The sequence below is a fragment of the Entelurus aequoreus genome, linkage group LG13, assembly GCF_033978785.1.
Source record: "Entelurus aequoreus isolate RoL-2023_Sb linkage group LG13, RoL_Eaeq_v1.1, whole genome shotgun sequence".
In the NCBI taxonomy this organism is placed as follows: Eukaryota; Metazoa; Chordata; class Actinopteri; order Syngnathiformes; family Syngnathidae; genus Entelurus; species Entelurus aequoreus.
Window position 1 is genome coordinate 68,635,267 of NC_084743.1, and position 21,189 is coordinate 68,656,455.

Consider the following 21,189-nt stretch of genomic DNA (forward strand, 5'->3'; position numbering starts at 1 on the left):
AGACTCAATAACTCCCTGGTGACGTCTTGGTGAATTTACGAAACTCGAACAATACAAAAAGAATGCCATTGTAAGTTAATAATACTAATAGAGACACTTACATCACGATAGCACGTACAAATTTGCATGAAAACACCCCTACAGACATCACACATGGGACGGTTTATTAAGTATAAACAGTTTTAGTTATATTGTAAAACTTACAAACGTTGCTTGGAGTGATTAATAATCCTTACGAGTAGAAATACTATAGACCAGACTTTTTTCACCAAGTACTACCTCAGAACAAAACCATAATGACCATCAATAAAATACAGTAGCGTAGTAAGCCTAAGCATTCATTAAAACAAGGCAGAGGTTTTATTTACCAATTATATTTAAATTTTTTGGCCACTGTAACATTATATACAGTTTGAACAGTAACACTGTGTTTGAATATGGGAAAATAAAACACTGTACTTTAATCGAGTGATTATTTGGCATACCACTAGATGGAGCCTGTGTCCCACTACCACGGTTTGAGAATCACTGCTATAGACGAATAGTAGACAAAACAGGATATACTTCCGGTTCGAGGCGCAAAACCAGAAGTACATTTTCACAACACCTGCAGTGAGCGGACTCGCCCAAAATATGGCGCCAAATTTAAAATATGGCGCCTTTATTTATTGAATCAAAGATACTGAAATTCCACGACATAGTGAATTTGCAAACAGCTAAAATTATACACAAAGCAAACTATAACCTGCTACCCAAGAATATACAACAATTCTTCTCAAAAAAAGAGAAGAAATATAATCTTAGAGAAAAATGTAATTTAAAACATTTGTATGCACGTACAACACTTAAAACCTTCAGTATATCAGTATGTGGAATTAAATTATGGAATGGATTAAGCAAAGCAATCAAACAATGTACTAATATGATACACTTCAAGAAACTCTTCAAACGTAAAGTGTTTACAAAGTACAAAGAAGAAGAACCATGACAAACATTCTGAATTTATTTAATTCATCCATTCTTTCACTCTCAAAATAATCTTACTTATCTCATCATATGAAATGTAACTTACTTCACCAATTATTATTTATCTATTTATTTTTATTGTGATTACTTATGGAGTACATTGTGAATAAATTGAGAACAGGAAGTGAACAAAAAAGTTTAGCAACTGTTATGTAAAGAAAAGGGGTAGGATTAAATAAGCTCTGCTTCTTCCTACTCCTTTTCGAACATGTTGAAAAGAGAAACTGGAAATTGTGATGTATCATGTTGTATGCTTGCATGTTCGAAATAAACTCAAACTCTAACTCAAACATTTTCAATGTGTGTTCCACGGAGCGTTTGAGGTGGTGTTGTAAAACATATTTTCGCCTGTTTTCTGCTCATTCATCTAATATTTTTTTTTGCGACGGTCTGTTTTGGCGAAAAGGATGACGTTTGTCGCATTTTGGTGACGAATTGGCTGGATGAATGCGGCCCAATTGTTCAGACTGCAGTCGCATGGGATACATATCTGATTTATAGCCACATACCTAAGAGGCCCGAGTCGGATTTGAAAAATTCGGAATTGTATTTTAACATTGGCCCCGTTTACACTGCACACCAAATCTGATTTTTTTTGCCAGTCGAAACACTCCAAAGTGCTTGAGATACGTTGCTGGCAAAGGTTACTGATTCAATGTTGTCAACCAAAGTAGCACAGTTAAGTTAAACAATGCCTTTGCTAAACGGCCAGCCACCGCATGTAGAGGCATCTGACATCTGTGAAGACCAAGTCCTGCAAAACGATGTGGTTCATATCACCACAGCTGATCTGTCGTATAGTACCTTGGAGAGACACTATTACAGCAAGAATAAACCAACTGTACTACCCAAACTAGAGCATCAACTTGCAACTACAGACTAATTGTGAAAATATTTTGCTTCCTGGAGAACGTTGGACATTTGTACCAAACAAAAAAGATATCAGCATTGTCATCTGAAAAAAGTAAACAAACTTGTTTGTTTCGTTTAAACTAGAGATGTCCGATAATGGCTTTTTTGCCCATATCCGATATTCCGATATTGTCCAACTCTTAATTACCGATTCCGATATCAACCGAAACCGATATATACAGTCGTGGAATTTACACATTATTATGCCTAATTTTGTTGTGATGCCCCGCTGGATGCATTAAACAATGTAACAAGGTTTTACAAAATAAATCAACTCAAGTTATGGAAAAAAATGCCAACATGGCACTGCCATATTTATTATTGAAGTCACAAAGTGCATTATTTTTTTTAACATGCCTCAAAACAGCAGCTTGGAATTTGGGACATGCTCTCCCTGAGAGAGCATGAGGAGGTTGAGGTGGGCGGGGTTGGGGGGGGGGGGGAGGGTAGCGGGGGGGTGTATATTGTAGCGTCCCGGAAGAGTTAGTGCTGCAAGGGGTTCTGGGTATTTGTTCTGTTGTGTTTATGTTGTGTTACGGTGCGGATGTTCTCCCGAAATGTGTTTGTCATTCTTGTTTGGTGTGGGTTCACAGTGTGGCGCACATTTGTAACAGTGTTAAAGTTGTTTATACGGTCACCCTCAGTGTGACCTGTATGGCTGTTGACCAAGTATGCCTTGCATTCACTTGTGTGTGTGAAAAGCCGTAGATATTATGTGATTGGGCCGGCACGCAAAGGCAGTGCCTTTAAGGTTTATTGGCGCTCTGTACTTCTCCCTACGTCCGTGTACACAGCGGCGTTTTAAAAAGTCATACATTTTACTTTTTGAAACCGATACCGATACTTTTGAAACCGATACTGATAATTTCCGATATTACATTTTAAAGCATTTATCGTCCGATAATATCGGACTGCCGATATTATCGGACATCTCTATTTGAAACTAAAGAAGAGGAAATAATGCACTATGTTAAGTTGTTGTATGAGTGTGTTTACTACATTATTGATTATGAACTGTACCTTGTTTGCATGATTATTGCAAACTGCAAAGACTTTCAAAATGTGCACTTAATTTTCCATCCATCCATCCATTTTCTACCGCTTGTCCCTTTCGAGGTCGCGTGGGGGTCGCTGGAGCCTTTCCCAGTTGCATCCGGGCGGTAGGCGGGGTACACCCCTGGACAAGTCGCCACCTCATCGCAGGGCACTTAATTTTGACTATACTTCTTTTCACCAAGTTTTAAGCAAATCAGTGACTTGCTTTTCAGTAAAACATTTAAAACATGTTCCTGTATCACATTCTGACTACCAAATTGCATTTGTACCCAAAGAGTACCTACTCAGCGGCCTAGTGGTTAGAGCGTCCGTCCTGAGATCGGTAGGTTGTGAGTTCAAACCCCGGCCGAGTCATACCAAAGACTATACAAATGGGACCCATTACCTCCCTGCTTGGCACTCAGCATCAAGGGTTGGAATTGGGGGTTATATCACCAGAAATTATTCCCGGGCGCAGCCACAGCTGCTGCCCACTGCTCCCCTCACCTCACCAAGGGGATGGGTCAAATGCAGAGGACAAATTTCACCACACCTAGTGTGTGTGTGACAATCATTGGTACTTTAACTTAACTTTAACATTGTGATATTTTCTTCAGCCAATGTTATTTATGCAAGCAAATAATAACCTGTGATTAATCACTTGACAGCTCTAATTAAAACCTGCAGCAATAATACCGATACCTATCATAGATCAGATATGTTGTATAATTTGTGTTTTCCTCCCTGGATGTGTCTAGGACAGGGGTCGGCAACCTGCGGCTCCGGAGCCGCATGCGGCTCCTTGACCACTCTGATGCGGCTCAACTACATACATGCCGACCCCCCCGATTTTCCCAGGAGACTTATGGATCTCAGTGTCCCTCATAGATTACTCCCAGGGAAAAAATAATCCTATTTACACTCTAATTACTAAATAAAGAGCGTGCCCTAATTGCACTGCAGTAATTGTCCTCTATAGCATTTACATACAGCGTGCCAGTCCAGCCACATGTTGCATGTTGTTATTACTTGCACACACAGGAGACAGCAAAGCATACTTACTCATCAGCCACACAGCTTACACTGACGGTAGCCGTATCAAACAACTTTAACATTGTTACGTTACAAATATGCGCCACACTGTGAACCCACACCAAAAAAGAAGGAAAAACACATTTCTGGAGAACATCCCACCGTAACACAACATAAACACAACACAACCATTACCCAGAATCCCATGCAGCCCTAACTCTTCCGGTCTACATTATACACCCCCGCTACCACCAAATCCCCCCACACATCAACCCCCCCCCCCCATCTCCGTGCGTTGGTTGAGCGGAAGAGTTAGGGCTGCATGGGATTCTGGGTATTGGTACCGTCAGTGTAAGATGTGTGGCTGCTGAGTTAGTACGCCTTGCTGTCACTTACGTGAGCAAGCTGAAATTGCATTCTACGTGTGGTCGAGCAGGTACACTGTTAGGGCAGACTGTAGAGGGCGCCAAATGCAGTGTCATCACGCTCTGATATTCGGGAGTCTCCCGGGAAAAATGAGAGGGTTGGCAAGTATGACGCTATCAAGCGCCATTCATTCAAAACTCGCGGGCTGCACTAACATCAAATTTCCACATTAAAGTGCGTGCCGGTGCGTGTGTCGGAGACCCCTAGTTAACAAAGCACAAAGCATTTAAGCTTTGTATGCGGTGTTTTTCATTTTAAATTAAAATTTTTTTTTCGTGGCTCCCATTACTTTCTTTAATTTGTGAAACTTGCCAAAATGGCTCTTTGAGTGGTAAAGGTTGCCGACCCCTGGTCTAGGATGTCACGTTGGTGGGAACCACAGAGTTCTATCAGTACATTTCTAGGGTTTTTTTCCCCCTACAAAATTGCGCAAGTTAATACAGAGTTTATTTGTTTGTGTGTGTGTGTGTGTGTGTGAGTGTGCGGAAGTCACGTGTTTATTTTCCGGAGACAGTTTGATCAGCTGGGATCAGGCACCTGAAAATAATTCGGCTTGCGCAAAGTAGTCGGTGAAATGCAAATCTCAAAACAGAGCCTTTGTGTTTTTCTAATCCTGGCTGAGGTTTCTGAGGTCTCCATGTGACGCCAGCCATTGTGTATTGTACAGTGCAGACAGGACCCTCGTCTCATAACACTTGGTTGGACGACGGAGTCCAAGTCCAAGTCCCACTCAAAATAGAGTCCCTTCACTGCCAGGTCTTGACGAGAAGACTTTGGCAAGTTGAGGGAGAGTGTTTAAAAATATTGTGAATCAAATCCAGCAGGGGCCCTCCACTCAGGTCTTTCGCTCCTGGTGGGGGGGTGGGCAACCTCCTCTCCGTCCACGCAGTGCCCGGGCCCGGCCGCAGGAATGCGAGCCGCTGTCAGGAAGCTGTAAAGTGCTGACGCGGAGGTCAGCAAGCGTTTACACACATGTGGCTTTACTTTCACAACTCTGAACTTTTTTCTTTCTTTTTTCTCATTTTTCTCCATCTGCTCCATACACGTCTTTTTCATGCCTTTTCATCCCACTATTCTGACACGCAAACCTCCCTTTTGTCATTTGTTTTCATTGCTGCTGTGGCCCCAGCAGTGGAACTTGACTTGAGGATCATCACAGGATTACGCATGTTGTATTTAGCACTTCAGTGATAAATGTGCTACTTTTCTGACGCCATCGTGTGAATGCGCCAAAGCCTTCACACACATGGTTTTCTACACCAAAATTAATCTGTTTATTATTCAATTTCTTCTTCTTCTCCAGATTTTGGCGCGCTCTGCTTTCCACATTTTGCCTCCGATTCAAACCGTTCCAACTTCAAACGGTTCAGCCTATTTGGGAATTGCGGGCTTTCCCTTGACAAATTCCAAAAATTCCCAGATTTCCCAGAATTCCAGGTTTTCCGGGAAAGTTTTTCCATTCAAAATGAATTGGCCATTTTTCAAACTTTCAGCATTGCCACATTTTCCCACCTACTCATACCATTCCACCTTCAACACATTCCACCATTCTGATCATTCAAACTACCTTTTTTCCAAGTTCAAAAAAATTCCAGGGTTTTCCAGAGTTCCTGGTTTTCCATAGCCCTATTTCCACCCTTTTTTCTGCCGACTACTCCTTGCACATTTTTCAACCCACTTCAACCGTCAAAACATTCCTCTTAATTAGGACAAACAAATAAGTAGTTTTTTGAGCTGGAAAAATTCCTGAAATTCCAGGAATTCCATACCATTTCTCAATTCAACATGTTGCTACTTCAACATTTCTCAACCGATTTGAAAAATTCCAACACCAACCATAACTCATTCAGATCATTGAAGTTTTTTCTACCATTTTTTTTCTTAAATTCCAGCTTTTCCCCAAATTCCCAAATTTTTGGGAAATTCCCATTGAAATCAATGGGACAATCTTCAAAGTTGCACAACTCCTACATTTTTTATCCGATTCAAACTGTTCCAACTTCAAAATATTGAGCCTGTTCAGGAATTGTGTGCTCTACTTCAACAATTAGATATTTTGAAGTTCAACTTCAGCATTGGAGCATTCACACGCAATTCCTTCAGGAATTGGCTCATCTAGTTGCAACATAATATTCAATATGCCACATAGCGCACATTCCAATATCCTCCTGAGAACCGGACTACACGCTCAAATCATATCATGACTACAGACACAAGGTCTAGGGATCTGTAGTCATTGAGGTAGTCTCTGGTGGGTTTTTTTGGGGAATGGGAACGATTGTGTCATATTTGAAGTATTGTGGGACGGTGGCAGGGACAGGGAAAGGTTGAACAATTTGTTGATGATCCCTGCCAGCTCACCAACATGCACCTTGAGGCAATTGAAAATGACAAAAACGCTCCAACGTTAAGTTAAAAAACGCTAGTTTGATGGTAATATACATTGGCTTTGCTATTGGCATGCTACTGATTAGCATTAGCGATTTTAAGTGGCAATTTCAACACTTTCAAATTTGTTAGTGAAAACTACAACTAAGATACATGTTACAATCAAACAGCTAGTGCGTAATAAGTACAACTCTTACAGTATTAACACTTTTTGGCGCAACATAAAACAAAATACACTGACGTCTTGGACTTACAACTGTAATTGCAATTTAGGGCCTGTTTTACAAAAAGTAAAGCACTAAAACACGTGCAAACCGGATAGCACACGCAAAGATGATCTACTAAACGTGTGCAAAGTAGATTGCATCTCCTAAGTGAGCAGAATAAGGCGTGGAAACCATTTTGCATCTCTTATCTTCATTACTATGCAGAATATATGCTGATCGTCAAAAAGCCCACAATACTGTGAGGAGATAATGCAAATACATTATACAGCACGCATAATGGGACTTATCAACACTCATCACCGTTTTTTCAGGCACTATTTAGCATTTTCTTTAGCACGTCTGTAAAAGTAAGTGCAAACTGACATCAGTGCTCCCGCTGCAAAGACAGACGATAGACAGAGAATCCTCTTTTATACATTTTTTCTACATATTGGCATGGTCTGTCACAAATAAAAAATATTTGACATATCCTCTATTCAGCAAAATTCCTTTATCATTTTATAGCTGTATGCTGGGGGACTTAAGGGGCTGATTAAAACAAATTCAAATGAAGCGTTTTGGTGTCTGCTCGCTTTTTAAATTTTTTCAATGCCTATGTTTTATGTTTTTATAAACGTATCTCCTATACGAAACAACTTCTTCAAGTAGCATTTGTCGTGTCTTGAGCACGGTAAGTGCAGCCTCTTTCCCATGAGCCTGAGCATCATAAAAGTAATGTGCAGTAAATGATCCGATGTCTCTGTGGTGATGCCCCGGCCCCCGTATAGTACATGCAAAATCGTCATTTAAATAAGGCAGACTGCATTACTTTTGTTTTGTACATGCAGTGTTAGTAGATCATACACAACACGTCCATTACCAGTACACACAATTTTATAGATTCATCATCATCATCATTTCTTTTTATTCCTTTCATGAAAATGCATATATACAAGCCATATACAGTTGACACTTTCATTGTTTTTTTTGTTTTGTTTCTTATACATTTCCATGATCAGAAAGGAGCAGATGGAAGAATACTATTCTTATATTTATCTGCCCCCTTTTTAACACAAATTATTTAGTTGACTTTATCACTGTTCCCTCCACCAACACCCGAACTCCAACATACTTTTAATTTTTGTTTAAGCATTTTCAAAATTACACGTTCCAATCAAAATCAAAAATCATTTTGATATAATTCCAGTTGTCTCTTTTTGTAACTCTTTTTAAATTCAAAGATATTCTTGCAACTTTTCAAGTCTTTGTCTAGAGCAGGGGTCGGCAACCCGCGGCTCCGGAGCCGCATGCGGCTCTTTGACCACTCTGATGCGGCTCAGCTGCATACTTGCCGACCCCCCCGATTTTCCCAGGAGACTTATGGATCTCAGTGCCTCTCCTAGATAACTCCCAGGGCAAATATAATCCTATTTTCACTCTAATTACTAAATTAAGGGGCGTGCCCTAATTGCACTGCAGTAATTGTCCTCTATAGCATTTACAAAAAGCGTGCCAGCCCGGCCACATGTTGTATGTAGCTTTTACTTGCACACGTAGGAGACAGCAAAGCATACTTAGTCATCAGCCACACAGCTTACACTGACGGTAGCCGTATAAAACAACTTTAACACTGTTACGTTACAAATATGCGCCACACTGTGAACCCACACCAAAAAAGAATGAAAAACAAATTTCTGGAGAACATCCCACCGTAACACAACATAAACACAACACAACCAATACCCAGAATCCCATGCAGCCCTAACTCTTCCGGTCTAGATTATACACCCCCCTACCACCAAACCCACCCACACATCAACCCCCCCCCCGTGCGTCGGTTGAGCGGAAGAGTTAGTGCTGCATGGGATTCTGGGTATTTGTTGTGTTGTGTTTATGTTGTGTTACAGTGCAGATGTTCTCCAGAAATGTGTTTGTCATTCTTTTTTGGTGTGGGTTCAAAGTGTGGCGCATATTTGTAACGTAACAGTGTTAAAGTTGTTTTTCTACGGCTACCGTCAGTGTAAGCTGTGTGGCTGTTGAACAAGTATGCCTTGCTGTCACTTACGGGAGCAAGCAAAAGCTGCATTCAACATGTGGCCAAGCAGGTACGCTGTTTGGGCAGGCTGTAGAGGGCGCTAAAAGCAGTACCAGCACGTCCTGAAATTTGGGAGTCTCCCAGATAATTGAGAGGGTTGGCAAGAAAGACGCTATTAAGCACCATTCAATTAAAAGTTGTGGGCCGCATTAACATTAAATTTCCATATTAAGATGCGTGCCGGTGCGTGTGTCAGAGACCCCTGGTTAACATAGCGCAAAGCAATTTAAGCTTTGTATGCGGTGTTTTTCATTTTAAATTATCAAAATTTTTTTGTGGCTCCCATTGTTTTCTTTAATTTGTGAAACTTTCCAAAATGGCTCTTTGAGTGGTAAAGGTTGCCGACCCCTGGTCTAGAGAATTCCATGCTTTCACACCAGCAACAGACATTTGCTTCAAATTTGTTCGCACTCTTGGATGTTTAAAATCATACGGCCTTCTGTGGTTCTCATCTTCCGACGTGAACACAAATAACTTTTGTAAGTCCTTTGGAATAACTTTATTTCTAGCTTTGAACATCACTAATAGAGTATGCAATTCTACAATGGCTTTTAGTTTTAATAATCCTGACCCAATGAAGAGTGGATTTGTGTGTGTGGTCTCTATATCCTACTGTAAAAATGATACAAATTGCTCTTTTCTGTGAAAGAAATAAAGGCATTATGTTGCTGTGATATGTATTTCCCCATATTTCTGCACAATAATTGAAATAAGGTAGAATGATTGAGCAATATAACATTCTCATTGTATTATACGGGAAACTGTATTTAACCTTGTTCAAAATAAATAAACTTTTAGATAGCTTATTTTTCACATGCAATATATGAACTTTCCATGTCAACTTTTCATCTAAGATGACCCCAAGAAATCTGATTTCAGAAACCTTCAGATTAGGCCGGTTGTTATAAGATTGACAATAAAAGTTAAAAAAAATAGCGTCAGACTTTGTGTGACTTCTTCTGGAGGCTACAACACATTATATTAGATTTGTTTTCACATTAAAAAAAACTTATTTTCAAGGTGTGGTGGATATGATATTGCTGTGGCGGTGCGCCTCCATCAGTTACATTAAGGTGGATGATCTGTATAGCAATCAGCTGTCATGATCCGTGGTCGGATCATGCTTAATTTAGTTATGTTCTGTTAGTTTTGGACTTCCTTAGTTGTTTTGTGCACTTCGGGGGTTTGTTTTGATCACCATGGGTACAAATTGGTTTCACCTGCCTCTGATTAGTGTTCGGCACGTTCACCTGCTGCTGTTGAGCACTAATCAGAGAGCTATTTATTCACGTTGCTCGCCACACTCGGTCTGGCTTCCTTATTTTCGGTATGTAATTGTTACGTTGGTTTATTCATGTTCTCGATTCCTGTGCTAAGCTGTTGCCTTAGCTTCCCGTGCGTTCGGCACGCTTTTCTTTTGTTTGTTTCTGTCTTTTTGGTACGGTGTATTATGTATGATTAATAAATCATATCTTACCTTCATGTTTTCGTCCGGAGTGTCCGTGTTGCATCTGCAGTAACGATCCCGTATAAAGATGCGACCCCCACGTGACATCAGCAGCATAACACTCTGATGAAATGTCCCTATTCTTAACTATCTGTTCCTTGGGGGAAGCGTGGCTCCGTTGGTAGAGCGGCCGTGCCAGAAATTTTGGGGTTCCAGGTTCGATTCCCGCTTCCGCCGTCCTAGTCACTGCTCCTTGGGCAAGACACTCCACCCACCTGCTCCCAGTGCCGCCCACGCTGGTTTGAATGTATCTTAAAGGCCTACTGAAACCCACTACTACCGACCACGCAGTCTGATAGTTTATATATCAATGATGAAATCTTAACATTGCAACACATGCCAATACAGCCGGGTTAACTTATAAAGTGCAATTTTAAATTTCCCGCTAAACTTCCGGTTGAAAACGTCTATGTATGATGACGTATGCGCGTGACGTCAATAGATAAACGGAAGTATTGGTACCCCATTGAAACCAATACAAAAAATCTCTGTTTTCATTTCAAAATTCCACAGTATTCTGGACATGTTGGTGAATCTTTTGCAATTTGTTTAATGAACAATGGAGACTGCAAAGAAGAATGTTGTAGGTGGGATCGGTGTATTAGCGGCTGGCTGTAGCAACACAACCAGGAGGACTTACTTGGATAGCAGACGCGCTAGCCGGCAACCGCATGGATGATCGGGTGAAGTCCTTTGTCGCGCCGTCGATCGCTGGAACGCAGGTGAGCACGGGTGTTGATGAGCAGATGAGGGCTGGCTGGCGTAGGTGGAGCGCTAATGTTTTTATCATAGCTCTGTGAGGTCCGGTTGCTAAGTTAGCTTCAATGGCGTCGTTAGCAACAGCATTGTTAAGCTTTGCCAGGCTGAGAATTATTAACCGTGTATTTACATGTCCATGGTTTAATAGTATTGTTGATCCTTCCAGTCAGGGATTTATTTATTTTGTTTCTATCTGCATTTGAGCCAGATGCTATCACGTTAGCTCAGTAGCTAAAGAGCTTCGCCGATGTATTGTCATGGAGATAAAAGTCACTGTGAATGTCCATTTCGCGTTCTCGACTCTCATTTTCAAGAGGATATAGTATCCGAGGTGGTTTAAAATACAAATTCGTGATCCACAATAGAAAAAGGAGAAAGTGTGGAATCCAATGAACCAGCTTGTACCTAAGTTACGGTCAGAGCGGAAAAAGATACGTCCTGCACTGCCGCTCTAGTCCTTCACTCTCACTTTCCTCATCCACGAATCTTTCATCCTCGCTCAAATTAATGGGGTAATCGTCGCTTTATCGGTCCGAATCTCTCTCGCTCCATTGAAAACAATGGTAGAATATGAGGAGTCCTTCCTCTGGTGACGTCACGCTACTTCCGGTACAGGCAAGGCTTTTTTTTATCAGCGACCAAAAGTTGCGACCTTTATTGTCGTTGTTCTCTACTAAATCCTTTCATCAAAAATATGGCAATATCGCGAAATGATCAAGTATGACACATAGAATGGATCTGCTATCCCCGTTTAAATAAAAACATTTCATTTCAGGAGGCCTTTAAATATGTAGATAATGGGTTCCACTATGTAAAGCGCTTAGAGTTTCTAGCGAAAAAGCGCTATATAAATCTCATTCACTTCACTTCTTAACCTATTCAACATTCATGATGTTCTTGACATATGTCTCCTACCAAAGTTAATGGCATTTCATCAATAATTGATTATAGATTCTGACTGTTGAGACCAGATCTCAAACCATCCTAACCCTTATCCTTAGAGCACCCAATGACATAGAGACATAACTCTTGTGGTGCAGTGATGTAGGGTCAGTGTTATTGTTTCTACATGTTCAACTGACCAGTGCCTACAGACCACAAAACCTGCAGCCAAAGACTCTCACAGTTGTACTCGACATTGGCAGACAGCCGACAGTTGGCTCGCTCTAAACCAACCCCATTGATTTGCTCAGCATGTCAATTTATGTCTACATACTGTAGATATTAAGGAGGAAATACACAAAACCTTTCAAGTGGGATTGAAAACAGTTTCTTGGCCTGCTATCTTAGTTCCCTTGTGAAAGCTTTTCTTATTAAATGATTCCCTCCGACGTTTTACTGACAGCCTGCTAAGGTGGTGTTGCCTTCAAGTCCTCAGAGCGAAAAACTGAAATAACAGTCAGTGATGAACTCAAAGGTTTATCAAACTCCTGGTTTCCTATGACCACGTTCATCTTCAAGTCCACTTGCACTTGGATCTTTCCTACCGAGCAACGTCAGACGACTTGTCACACATTTAAATGCATCCATAAGTGATTGGATTGAGGTATGTGTAGATATTTACATTTGGTTTAAAATGAGTGTACAGACCTTGGCAGACAATACAGATGGATTTGGTTAAGTTCCTATGTTGCATAAGTTACATGCGCGTCTGGCCGATCAACAACTATTTTTTTTAAACATCGGTTGAATCCGGGGTCTCCAAAAGGTTGACTTTAATTCCAAAAAGTAAATTAATTTAAAGGGCAACTGCACTTTTTTGGGGGAGTTTTGCCTATTGTTCACAATCATTATGAGAGACAAAAACACACGTCTTTTTTAATTTTTTTTATCTTAATCCAATCAATCCAATCCACTTTATTTATATAGCACATTTACACAACAAAAATGTTTCCAAAGTGCTGCACATCAATATTAAAAATAGTATTAAAAACAATATTAAAAACAATAATCAAATATCATCCTTAGCTCCACCAATGACTGAATAAAAACAAAAAATAAATAAATATAGAACCAATATAAAAACAATATAAAGATAAATATGAATATGAATAAAAACAATTTTAAAGGGAAAAAACAATTAAAACAGTAAATAGAAATGAAAATGTATAAAATGTATTTATCATCTTAAAGATTATAAAAAAAAGGCTTGGAAGATGTGTCTAATGGGAGTAACCGTTGTAGCCTTCAAAGCCCTCTGAAACAACTTTAAACCCTCCATCAACGTTTTATATACACAGCAAGTATATTTATAATGTAGTAACAGACACGTTCATAACAATATATGATACGTACAATATTAAACGTATTTTGGTCAGTTTAATCATTGCCGTAAGTAATTCTTCCTCGCATTTATTTTCAGTTCCATAGCAGCGCACTTCCGACTTCCGGTAACAACATGTGTTCTTACTTCCGGATTCAAACACGAGTGTGTTCTAATCATGGCGGATTCAGTAACAAACAACAAAGACGACTATTTTTGGATAAGTGAGGATTCACAACCTTCTCTTTACCATGAATTGATTAACGTGGACCCCGACTTAAACAAGTTGAAAAACGTATTCGGGTGTTACCATTTAGTGGCCAATTGTACGGAATATGTACTGTACTGTGCAATCTACTAATAAAAGTTTCAATCAATCATAAAAAACTATTTCTGAATCTGAATGTACTGCTACTGCTTCTAGAAGCGAGCACGAAGAAGAACGTGAGACGTTGGAGCAGACGGAAGCCGAGAGAGTGAGGTGAAAGTGAATCAAAGCTGCAAAATGTGGAATTTGGAGCTAAGCTATTTCGACATAAATGGCGTGCTTACCCGTAATTAACCGGCAAAAACGTCCCTGACCAGCTGGATCAAACAGACAAGGAATAAGTTACACTTTATATCGATCATGATACATGCAGCACGTCATGCGTGTATCATGACCGACAGCATATGCTGTCTGGCTAGCTGTGTACAAACAAAACATGAAATGTGGACTAATACTTTACAGATACTGTAGTATGATTGTTAATGTTTTTCAGTCAGTACAGATTTTTGTCCTATCGCAGTGTTGTGCATTACAAACTCAAAGGTGTTTCGTGTTGTCGTAGAAGCTAGCTTATCTCTTTTCGTAACAAGCTTTTACGGCTAATACCGAAGCACGCCGATGTGTTGCTACGCTAGAAAAAAAAATCCCCAGTGTTCGCTATTACAATAACAATGTTGCTACAGCTTGGTTATTATACAGGTTACGGAACGCTAATGAAGTATCATTGACGGTTTTTGAATGCATTTTTAAAGTGATAAAGAGTTGGAATTGATTGCTCCCATTTACCGCATTGCTAGCTACCAAGAACGAGACGATTTTTACATGTTAAAATGCAAAAAAACCCAACCTTTTGTCTTCTTGTCTCATAATGATTGTGAACGATTGGCAAAATTCCCCCCAAAAAGTGCAATTCCCCTTTAATATTTTCGTAACTGTTCAATTAGACATTATATCTCGATTAAATGACAACCGAATGCAGCTGAGATAGGCTCCAGCACCCCCCGCAGCCCCAAAAGGGACAAGCGGTAGAAAATGGATGGATGGATAAATGACAACCTAGTTAAGCATCACGTGACAACCTCTAAGGAAGACAACAGTTGTTGCCGAAACCTTAAGGTAATGAAATAAACACACAGGTCTGGCTATGAGAATAAAAAAATGCAACCTAGAAAAGCAGATCAGGTCTCATCTCCCAATAGTAAAGAATCGTAAAAAAAAATCCTAAATCCAGGCGGTGTTTTGGATCAGGAGCAGGCACGCTAATAGCTAAGCTAACCACTAAACTAGCATAAGAAAACAAGAAATAAGAGCTTAGTAACGTTTAAGAAGTGTCGATGGAACCGCATTTCAGCATAATCTTTAAAAAAAAAAAAAATCCAGGTGGTGTTCTGGATCACCCCGAAAATGTTATAACTTGTTTATTCTCCTATTTTTGACATTTCCTGAAATTTGAATCAACATCCACATATAACTTTTTGAGCTATGTTGCTAACAAACAAACAGACAAACCCCAGCGAAGCAACAACTAAATAAAATTGTCAAGTCTGTGCATTGTTTGATTGATTGATTGAGACTTTTATTAGTAGGTTGCACAGTGAAGTACATATTCCGTACAATTGACCACTAAATGGTAACACCCGAATAAGTTTTTCAACTTGTTTAAGTCGGGGTCCACTTAAATTGATTCATGATACAGATATATACTATCAGATATATACTATCATCATAATACAGTCATCACACAAGATAATCACATTGAATTATTTACATTATTGTAGGATATGGACAGCAGGTAGTGGACATAGAGAGAGAGAGAGAGAGAGAGATGAGAGAGAGAGAGAGAGAGAGAGAGAGAGAGAGAGAGAGAGAGAGAGATCAGAAGGCATAAGAGAAAGTATCTGCATTTGATTGTTTACATTTGATTATTAGCAATCCGGGGAGGGTGTTAGTTTAGGGTTGTAGCTGCCTGGAGGGGAACTTTTATTGCGGTTTTGAAGGAGGATAGAGATGCCCTTTCTTTTACACCTGTTGGGAGCGCATTCCTCATTGATGTGGCATAGAAAGAGAAAATGCATGTTCGTTTTGTTTGTCTGTCGCTTCCAAACAGGCTGCAAGAGGGTTCACTCACTGCATGGGTTTCAGAAACTAAATAATCGCAGTGAAACATCTTGTCAGTCATCCAGTCTCATTGTCTGTGTGGGTGGAGCATCCATCCATCTATCCATCCATGCATTTCCTACCGCTTGTCCCTTTCGGGGTCGCGGGGGGGTGCTGGAGCCTATCTCAGCTGCATTCGGGCGGAAGGCGGGGTACACCCTGGACAAGTCACAAGTAGTATTTTTTTCCCTGAAAAGAGCTATTGCCTAAAAACAAGTTCTTATGTATGACTGAAAAAATGGCTTTTCAGGGGAGTAAGTTTGTTTAGATATTTTGACTAAAAATGAGAAATGTACACTACTGTTCAAAAGTTTGGGGTCACCCAAACAATTTTGTGGAATAGCCTTAATTTCTAAGAACAAGAATAGACTGTCGAGTTTCAGATGAAAGTTCTCTTTTTCTGGCCATTTTGAGCGTTTAATTGACCCCACAAATGTGATGCTCCAGAAACTCAATCTGCTCAAAGGAAGGTCAGTTTTGTAGCTTCTGTAATGAGCTAAACTGTTTTCAGAAGTGTGAACATGATTGAACAAGGGTTTTCTAATCATCAATTAGCCTTCTGAGCCAATGAGCAAACACATTGTACCATTAGAACACTGGAGTGATAGTTGCTGGAAATGGGCCTCTATACACCTATGTAGATATTGCACCAAAAACCAGACATTTGCAGCTAGAATAGTCATTTACCACATTAGCAATGTATAGAGTGTATTTCTTTAAAGTTAAGACTAGTTTAAAGTTATCTTCAATGAAAAGTACAGTGCTTTTCCTTCAAAAATAAGGATATTTCAATGTGACCCCAAACTTTTGAACGGTAGTGTATACTTGGTGAGATTGTGAGTTTTTCCAGTGTGCTTTTCATGTTTTGACGGCGAGTGCAGCTTTCTGTTGTAACATTCATCCCCAGTTCTTGGCCTAGTTCTGTCTCCATGGGCCTCCACTTTTTTTCCCAGAAGGCAGTCTAATCTTTGGTTGTTTGGGATTTTGAATTAAGTTCCCCGTTAAGTAAAGGAATCTATTCCAGAGGTTAAACCTTTGCCATTAGAGACAATTTACGTAAGTTCAAGGAGTAGACACCTTTCCGTTCCTAATTCCCTTGTATTTTGTTCTGTGCTGGTATTATTAAGGTTCCATTTTTAAGCAAAAGCAGCCGTTTGATATTTAATGAAGGTTTGATAAAAGTCTAATCTTTATCGTCTTTCTGCTTCAGCACTTTCAGAGCATGCTGAAGACCAAGCTGAATGTGCTGACGCTAAGGAAGGAGCCGTTGCCCACGGTGATCTTCCATGAGCCCGAGGCCATTGAACTTTGCTCCACCACACCGCTTACAAAGAGCCGGACCCATGCTGGATATAAGGTAAAAGCACATGCACCCGTATAATCTCCTTAATACTAATTCTATAATACTATTACAACACCCATAATCCAATTGTTTTCCTAATCAATACAAAGGTTCCATTTATTTCCTCCATGTACTTTCCCACCCTGCCTGGCCACTCCAGGGTCCCGTGGTAAAGACGGCGGACACGGTGTTAGCAGCACTGACACGCGTAGATGTGCAAAAACACACACTTTGCATTGCGTTGCAATGTCGAAGCCGAAAGTGATGAGACATCAGCGACATGACCTCGAACTTCCTTCAGTTCAAATGTGGACATGAAGTGAAAGTCACTAGCACAGCCTGTACTAGCACACTCTCACAGTCTGTCACTAATTCACACACTCACAGGCGCTATGGAGATTCCATTTATTTTGTACTTTTCAGGAACTGCTTAAAACTGTGCCTGAGATCCCCACCCAGTTTTCCAACCTGTCCAAAAGTATTGAGTGGTCGACAGTGTCGAATGCAGCACTGAGGTCCAAAAGCATTAATACTGAAGTTTTGCCAGAGTCTGTGTTTAGACGGATGTCATTTATAACTTTAAGAAGGGCTATGAATACTAATTCATTTTCTACCACTTGTCCTTAATAATGTTGACAAAATAATAGAATGGCAAATGACACAATATGTTACTGCATATGTCAGCAGACTAAATTAGGAGCCTTTGTTTGCTTACTTACTACTAAAAGACAAGTTGTCTTGTATGTTCACTATTTTATTTAAGGAGAAACGTGCAATAAGAAACATATGTTTAATGTACCGTAAGATTTGTTGTTAAAATAAAGACAATAATGCAATTTTTTGTGGTCCCCTTTATTTAGAAAAGTACCGAATAGTACAGAAAAGTATCAAAATAATTTTGGTACCGGTACCAAGATATTGGTATCGGGACAACACTACTACACACAATTGGAGGATATGCTATAGCTCTTGGATGTTGAAAATGGAGGTCAAATTTTTACAAATATGGACAGTAGCGATATGAAGTACCGGTATTGTACCAGTGTGTTAAGTGGCTAGATCAGGGTTGGGTAAACTTATTGGCTCAGGGGCCACGTTTGCTTTTGAAATTTGACAGATGGGCCGGGCGATCACATGATGCATTTCAAAGCATATCACATCTGTTGGAACTAAACGTAGATATACAGATAATACAACTGGAAATGACCCAATGAGTCAACAGCCAAATTAAGAGCATTTCTATTCTCTATTATCGTTCACATACCAAATTGTGATGTATATTGTTATAGCAGGAGGCTGCGATATGTATCACAATATACATTCCAGGCCAAATCACCCATCCATAGACCCAACTACTTTATTCATGTAAAAGTTATGACTCACATTCATTCATTCTGCTGTGCGCCCCTTGTCAACAAGCGATGACAGTATGTCTTCCAGATGAGATCATTCCCATCATATTGTCGCGATGACATTCATTTCCTCAAAATAAAGTGTAGCTATGGTTAAGCATGTGGAGCAGGACGCCCAGTCATTACTTAGAGGTTTCTAGCCTAGACAGTGACCCCATGTCTTCTTCCCATTTGGACACTTTAGTGCATCACAATCACACACTTTTAATGGGTGAGGCAATGGTGCACGTCAGTGTTTTTCAGTGAGGTCACTCTGTCCTACCATGAAATGTGTCATGCTCACCCTTTTAAGAGTATCGTTTAGGTCAGGACAAGGCAATTGGCTGTTTATTGTCTTCTAACTGAAATATTCACGATGCAAAGTCAACCTCACTCCCGAACACCTTAAAGTGGACCTGTGATTTTAATCTAGATTTAAAACTGCCTTCTGGTCGAGATCAGTTATTCTCAAACTGGTGGTACGTGGGCTCCATCTAGTGGTACGCCAAATAATTACTTGATTAAAGTACCTTTATTTAAACACAGTGTTACTGTTCAAAAATGTGTAATGTATTTAATATACCGTATTTTTCGGAGTATAAGTCGCTCCGGAGTATAAGTCGCACCGGCCGAAAATGCATAATAAAGAAGGAAAAAAACATATATAAGTCGCACTGGAGTATAAGTCGCATTTTTTGGGGAAATTTATTTGATAAAACCCAACACCAAGAATAGACATTTGAAAGGCAATTTAAAATAAATAAAGAATAGTGAACAACAGGCTGAATGTATGTTATATGACGCATAAATAACCAACTGAGAACGTGCCTGGTATGTTAACGTAACATATTATGGTAAGAGTCATTCAAATAACTATAACATTTAGAACAGTGGTTCTTAACCTTGTTGGAGGTATCGAACCCCACCAGTTTCATATGCGCATTCACCGAACCCTTCTTTAGTGAAAAATAAAATGTTTTTTTTTTTTTCAAATTCAAGACAAAGTTATATGTTTTTGGTAACACTTTAGTATGGGGAACATATTCTAAGTAACAAAGACTTAATTTAGAGTTATTTGGTGAGGGTTAGGGTTAGGCTTAGAGGGTTAGGGCCAGGGTTAGAGGGTTAGGGTTATAATAAGGCCATGCCGAATAAGGCATTAATAAGTACTTAATAATGACTAGTTAAGAGCCAATATGTTACCAATTTGCATGTTAATAAGCACCTAATTAATGGTGAATATGTTCCCCGTACTAAAGTGTTACCATGTTTTTTTTACTGGTGCACAAAATGAACCGTGCATGAACATCACCTTGTTCAAAGAACAAAACCAACACAGTGCATAAACTCACAACAAATTACACACCTGCAAATCAGTGTGACTTCTGCTGTTGCCGCATCCGTAATACGCCGATAGGGAGAAGTTTTTATTTACACGATGAGTCCGGTGTGTTTTGAACCCCTGAGCCCGACTCACCAAACCCCTAGAGTTCGATCGAACCCAGGTTAAGAACCACTGATATAGAACATGCTATATGTTTACCAAACAATCTGTCACTCCTAATCGCTAAATCCCATGAAATCTTATACGTCTAGTCTCTTACGTGAATGAGCTAAATAATATTATTTGATATTTTACGGTAATGTGTTAATAATTTCACACATAAGTGGCTCCTGAGTATAACTCCAAACTATGAAAAAAACTGCGACTTATAGTCCGAAAAATACGGTACTTGTTAAATTAAGCCCCTGCTTTGTTTTATTGAATACTTAGTCCTACAACGCTACTGTATTTTAATGTTGGTCATTATGGTGGTACTTGGAGAGCCAAGTGTTTTCTGAGGTGGAACTTGGTGAAACAAGTCTGGTCTATAGTGTTTCTACTTGTAAGAATTCTTCATCACTCCAAGCAATGTTTGTAAGTTTTGCAATATAACCAAAACTGTTTATACTCACTAAACCGTCCCATGTGTGATGTCTGTAGGGGTGTTTTCATGCATATTTGTACGTGCTATCGTAATGTAATCAGGCTAGCGTTGTTAGCATTAGCTAATATGCTAACACGTTTACAAGTGTCTCTATTAGTATTATTAACTTACAATGCTATTCTTTTTGTATTGTTTTAGTTTCGTAAATTCACCAAAATGTCACCGTGGAATTATTGAGTCTGTTTAGCTGATTGGAGAGCTAGCTTCCGCAGCTAGTGGGTCCATGACAATGACTTCTGTTTTGTTTGATCAGCCTAAATTGGCCCTAGTGTGTGAATGTGAGTGTGAATGTTGTCTGTCTATCTGTGTTGGCCCTGCGATGAGGTGGCGACTTGTCCAGGGTGTACCCCGCCTTCCGCCCGAATGCAGCTGAGATAGGCTCCAGCACCCCCCG

General features: G+C 39.9%; 1 protein-coding gene across 1 annotated transcript in view; it reads left to right on the forward strand.

Annotated features, from left to right (window-relative positions):
• Positions 1–21,189, forward strand: part of LOC133663656 (PTB-containing, cubilin and LRP1-interacting protein-like) — a 91,409-nt gene that overhangs the window by 27,178 nt on the left and 43,042 nt on the right. The window contains exon 2 of the mRNA XM_062068308.1: positions 17,285–17,431. Coding sequence (XP_061924292.1) covers positions 17,285–17,431 — 147 coding nt within the window. The remainder of the gene's footprint in view (positions 1–17,284; positions 17,432–21,189) is intronic.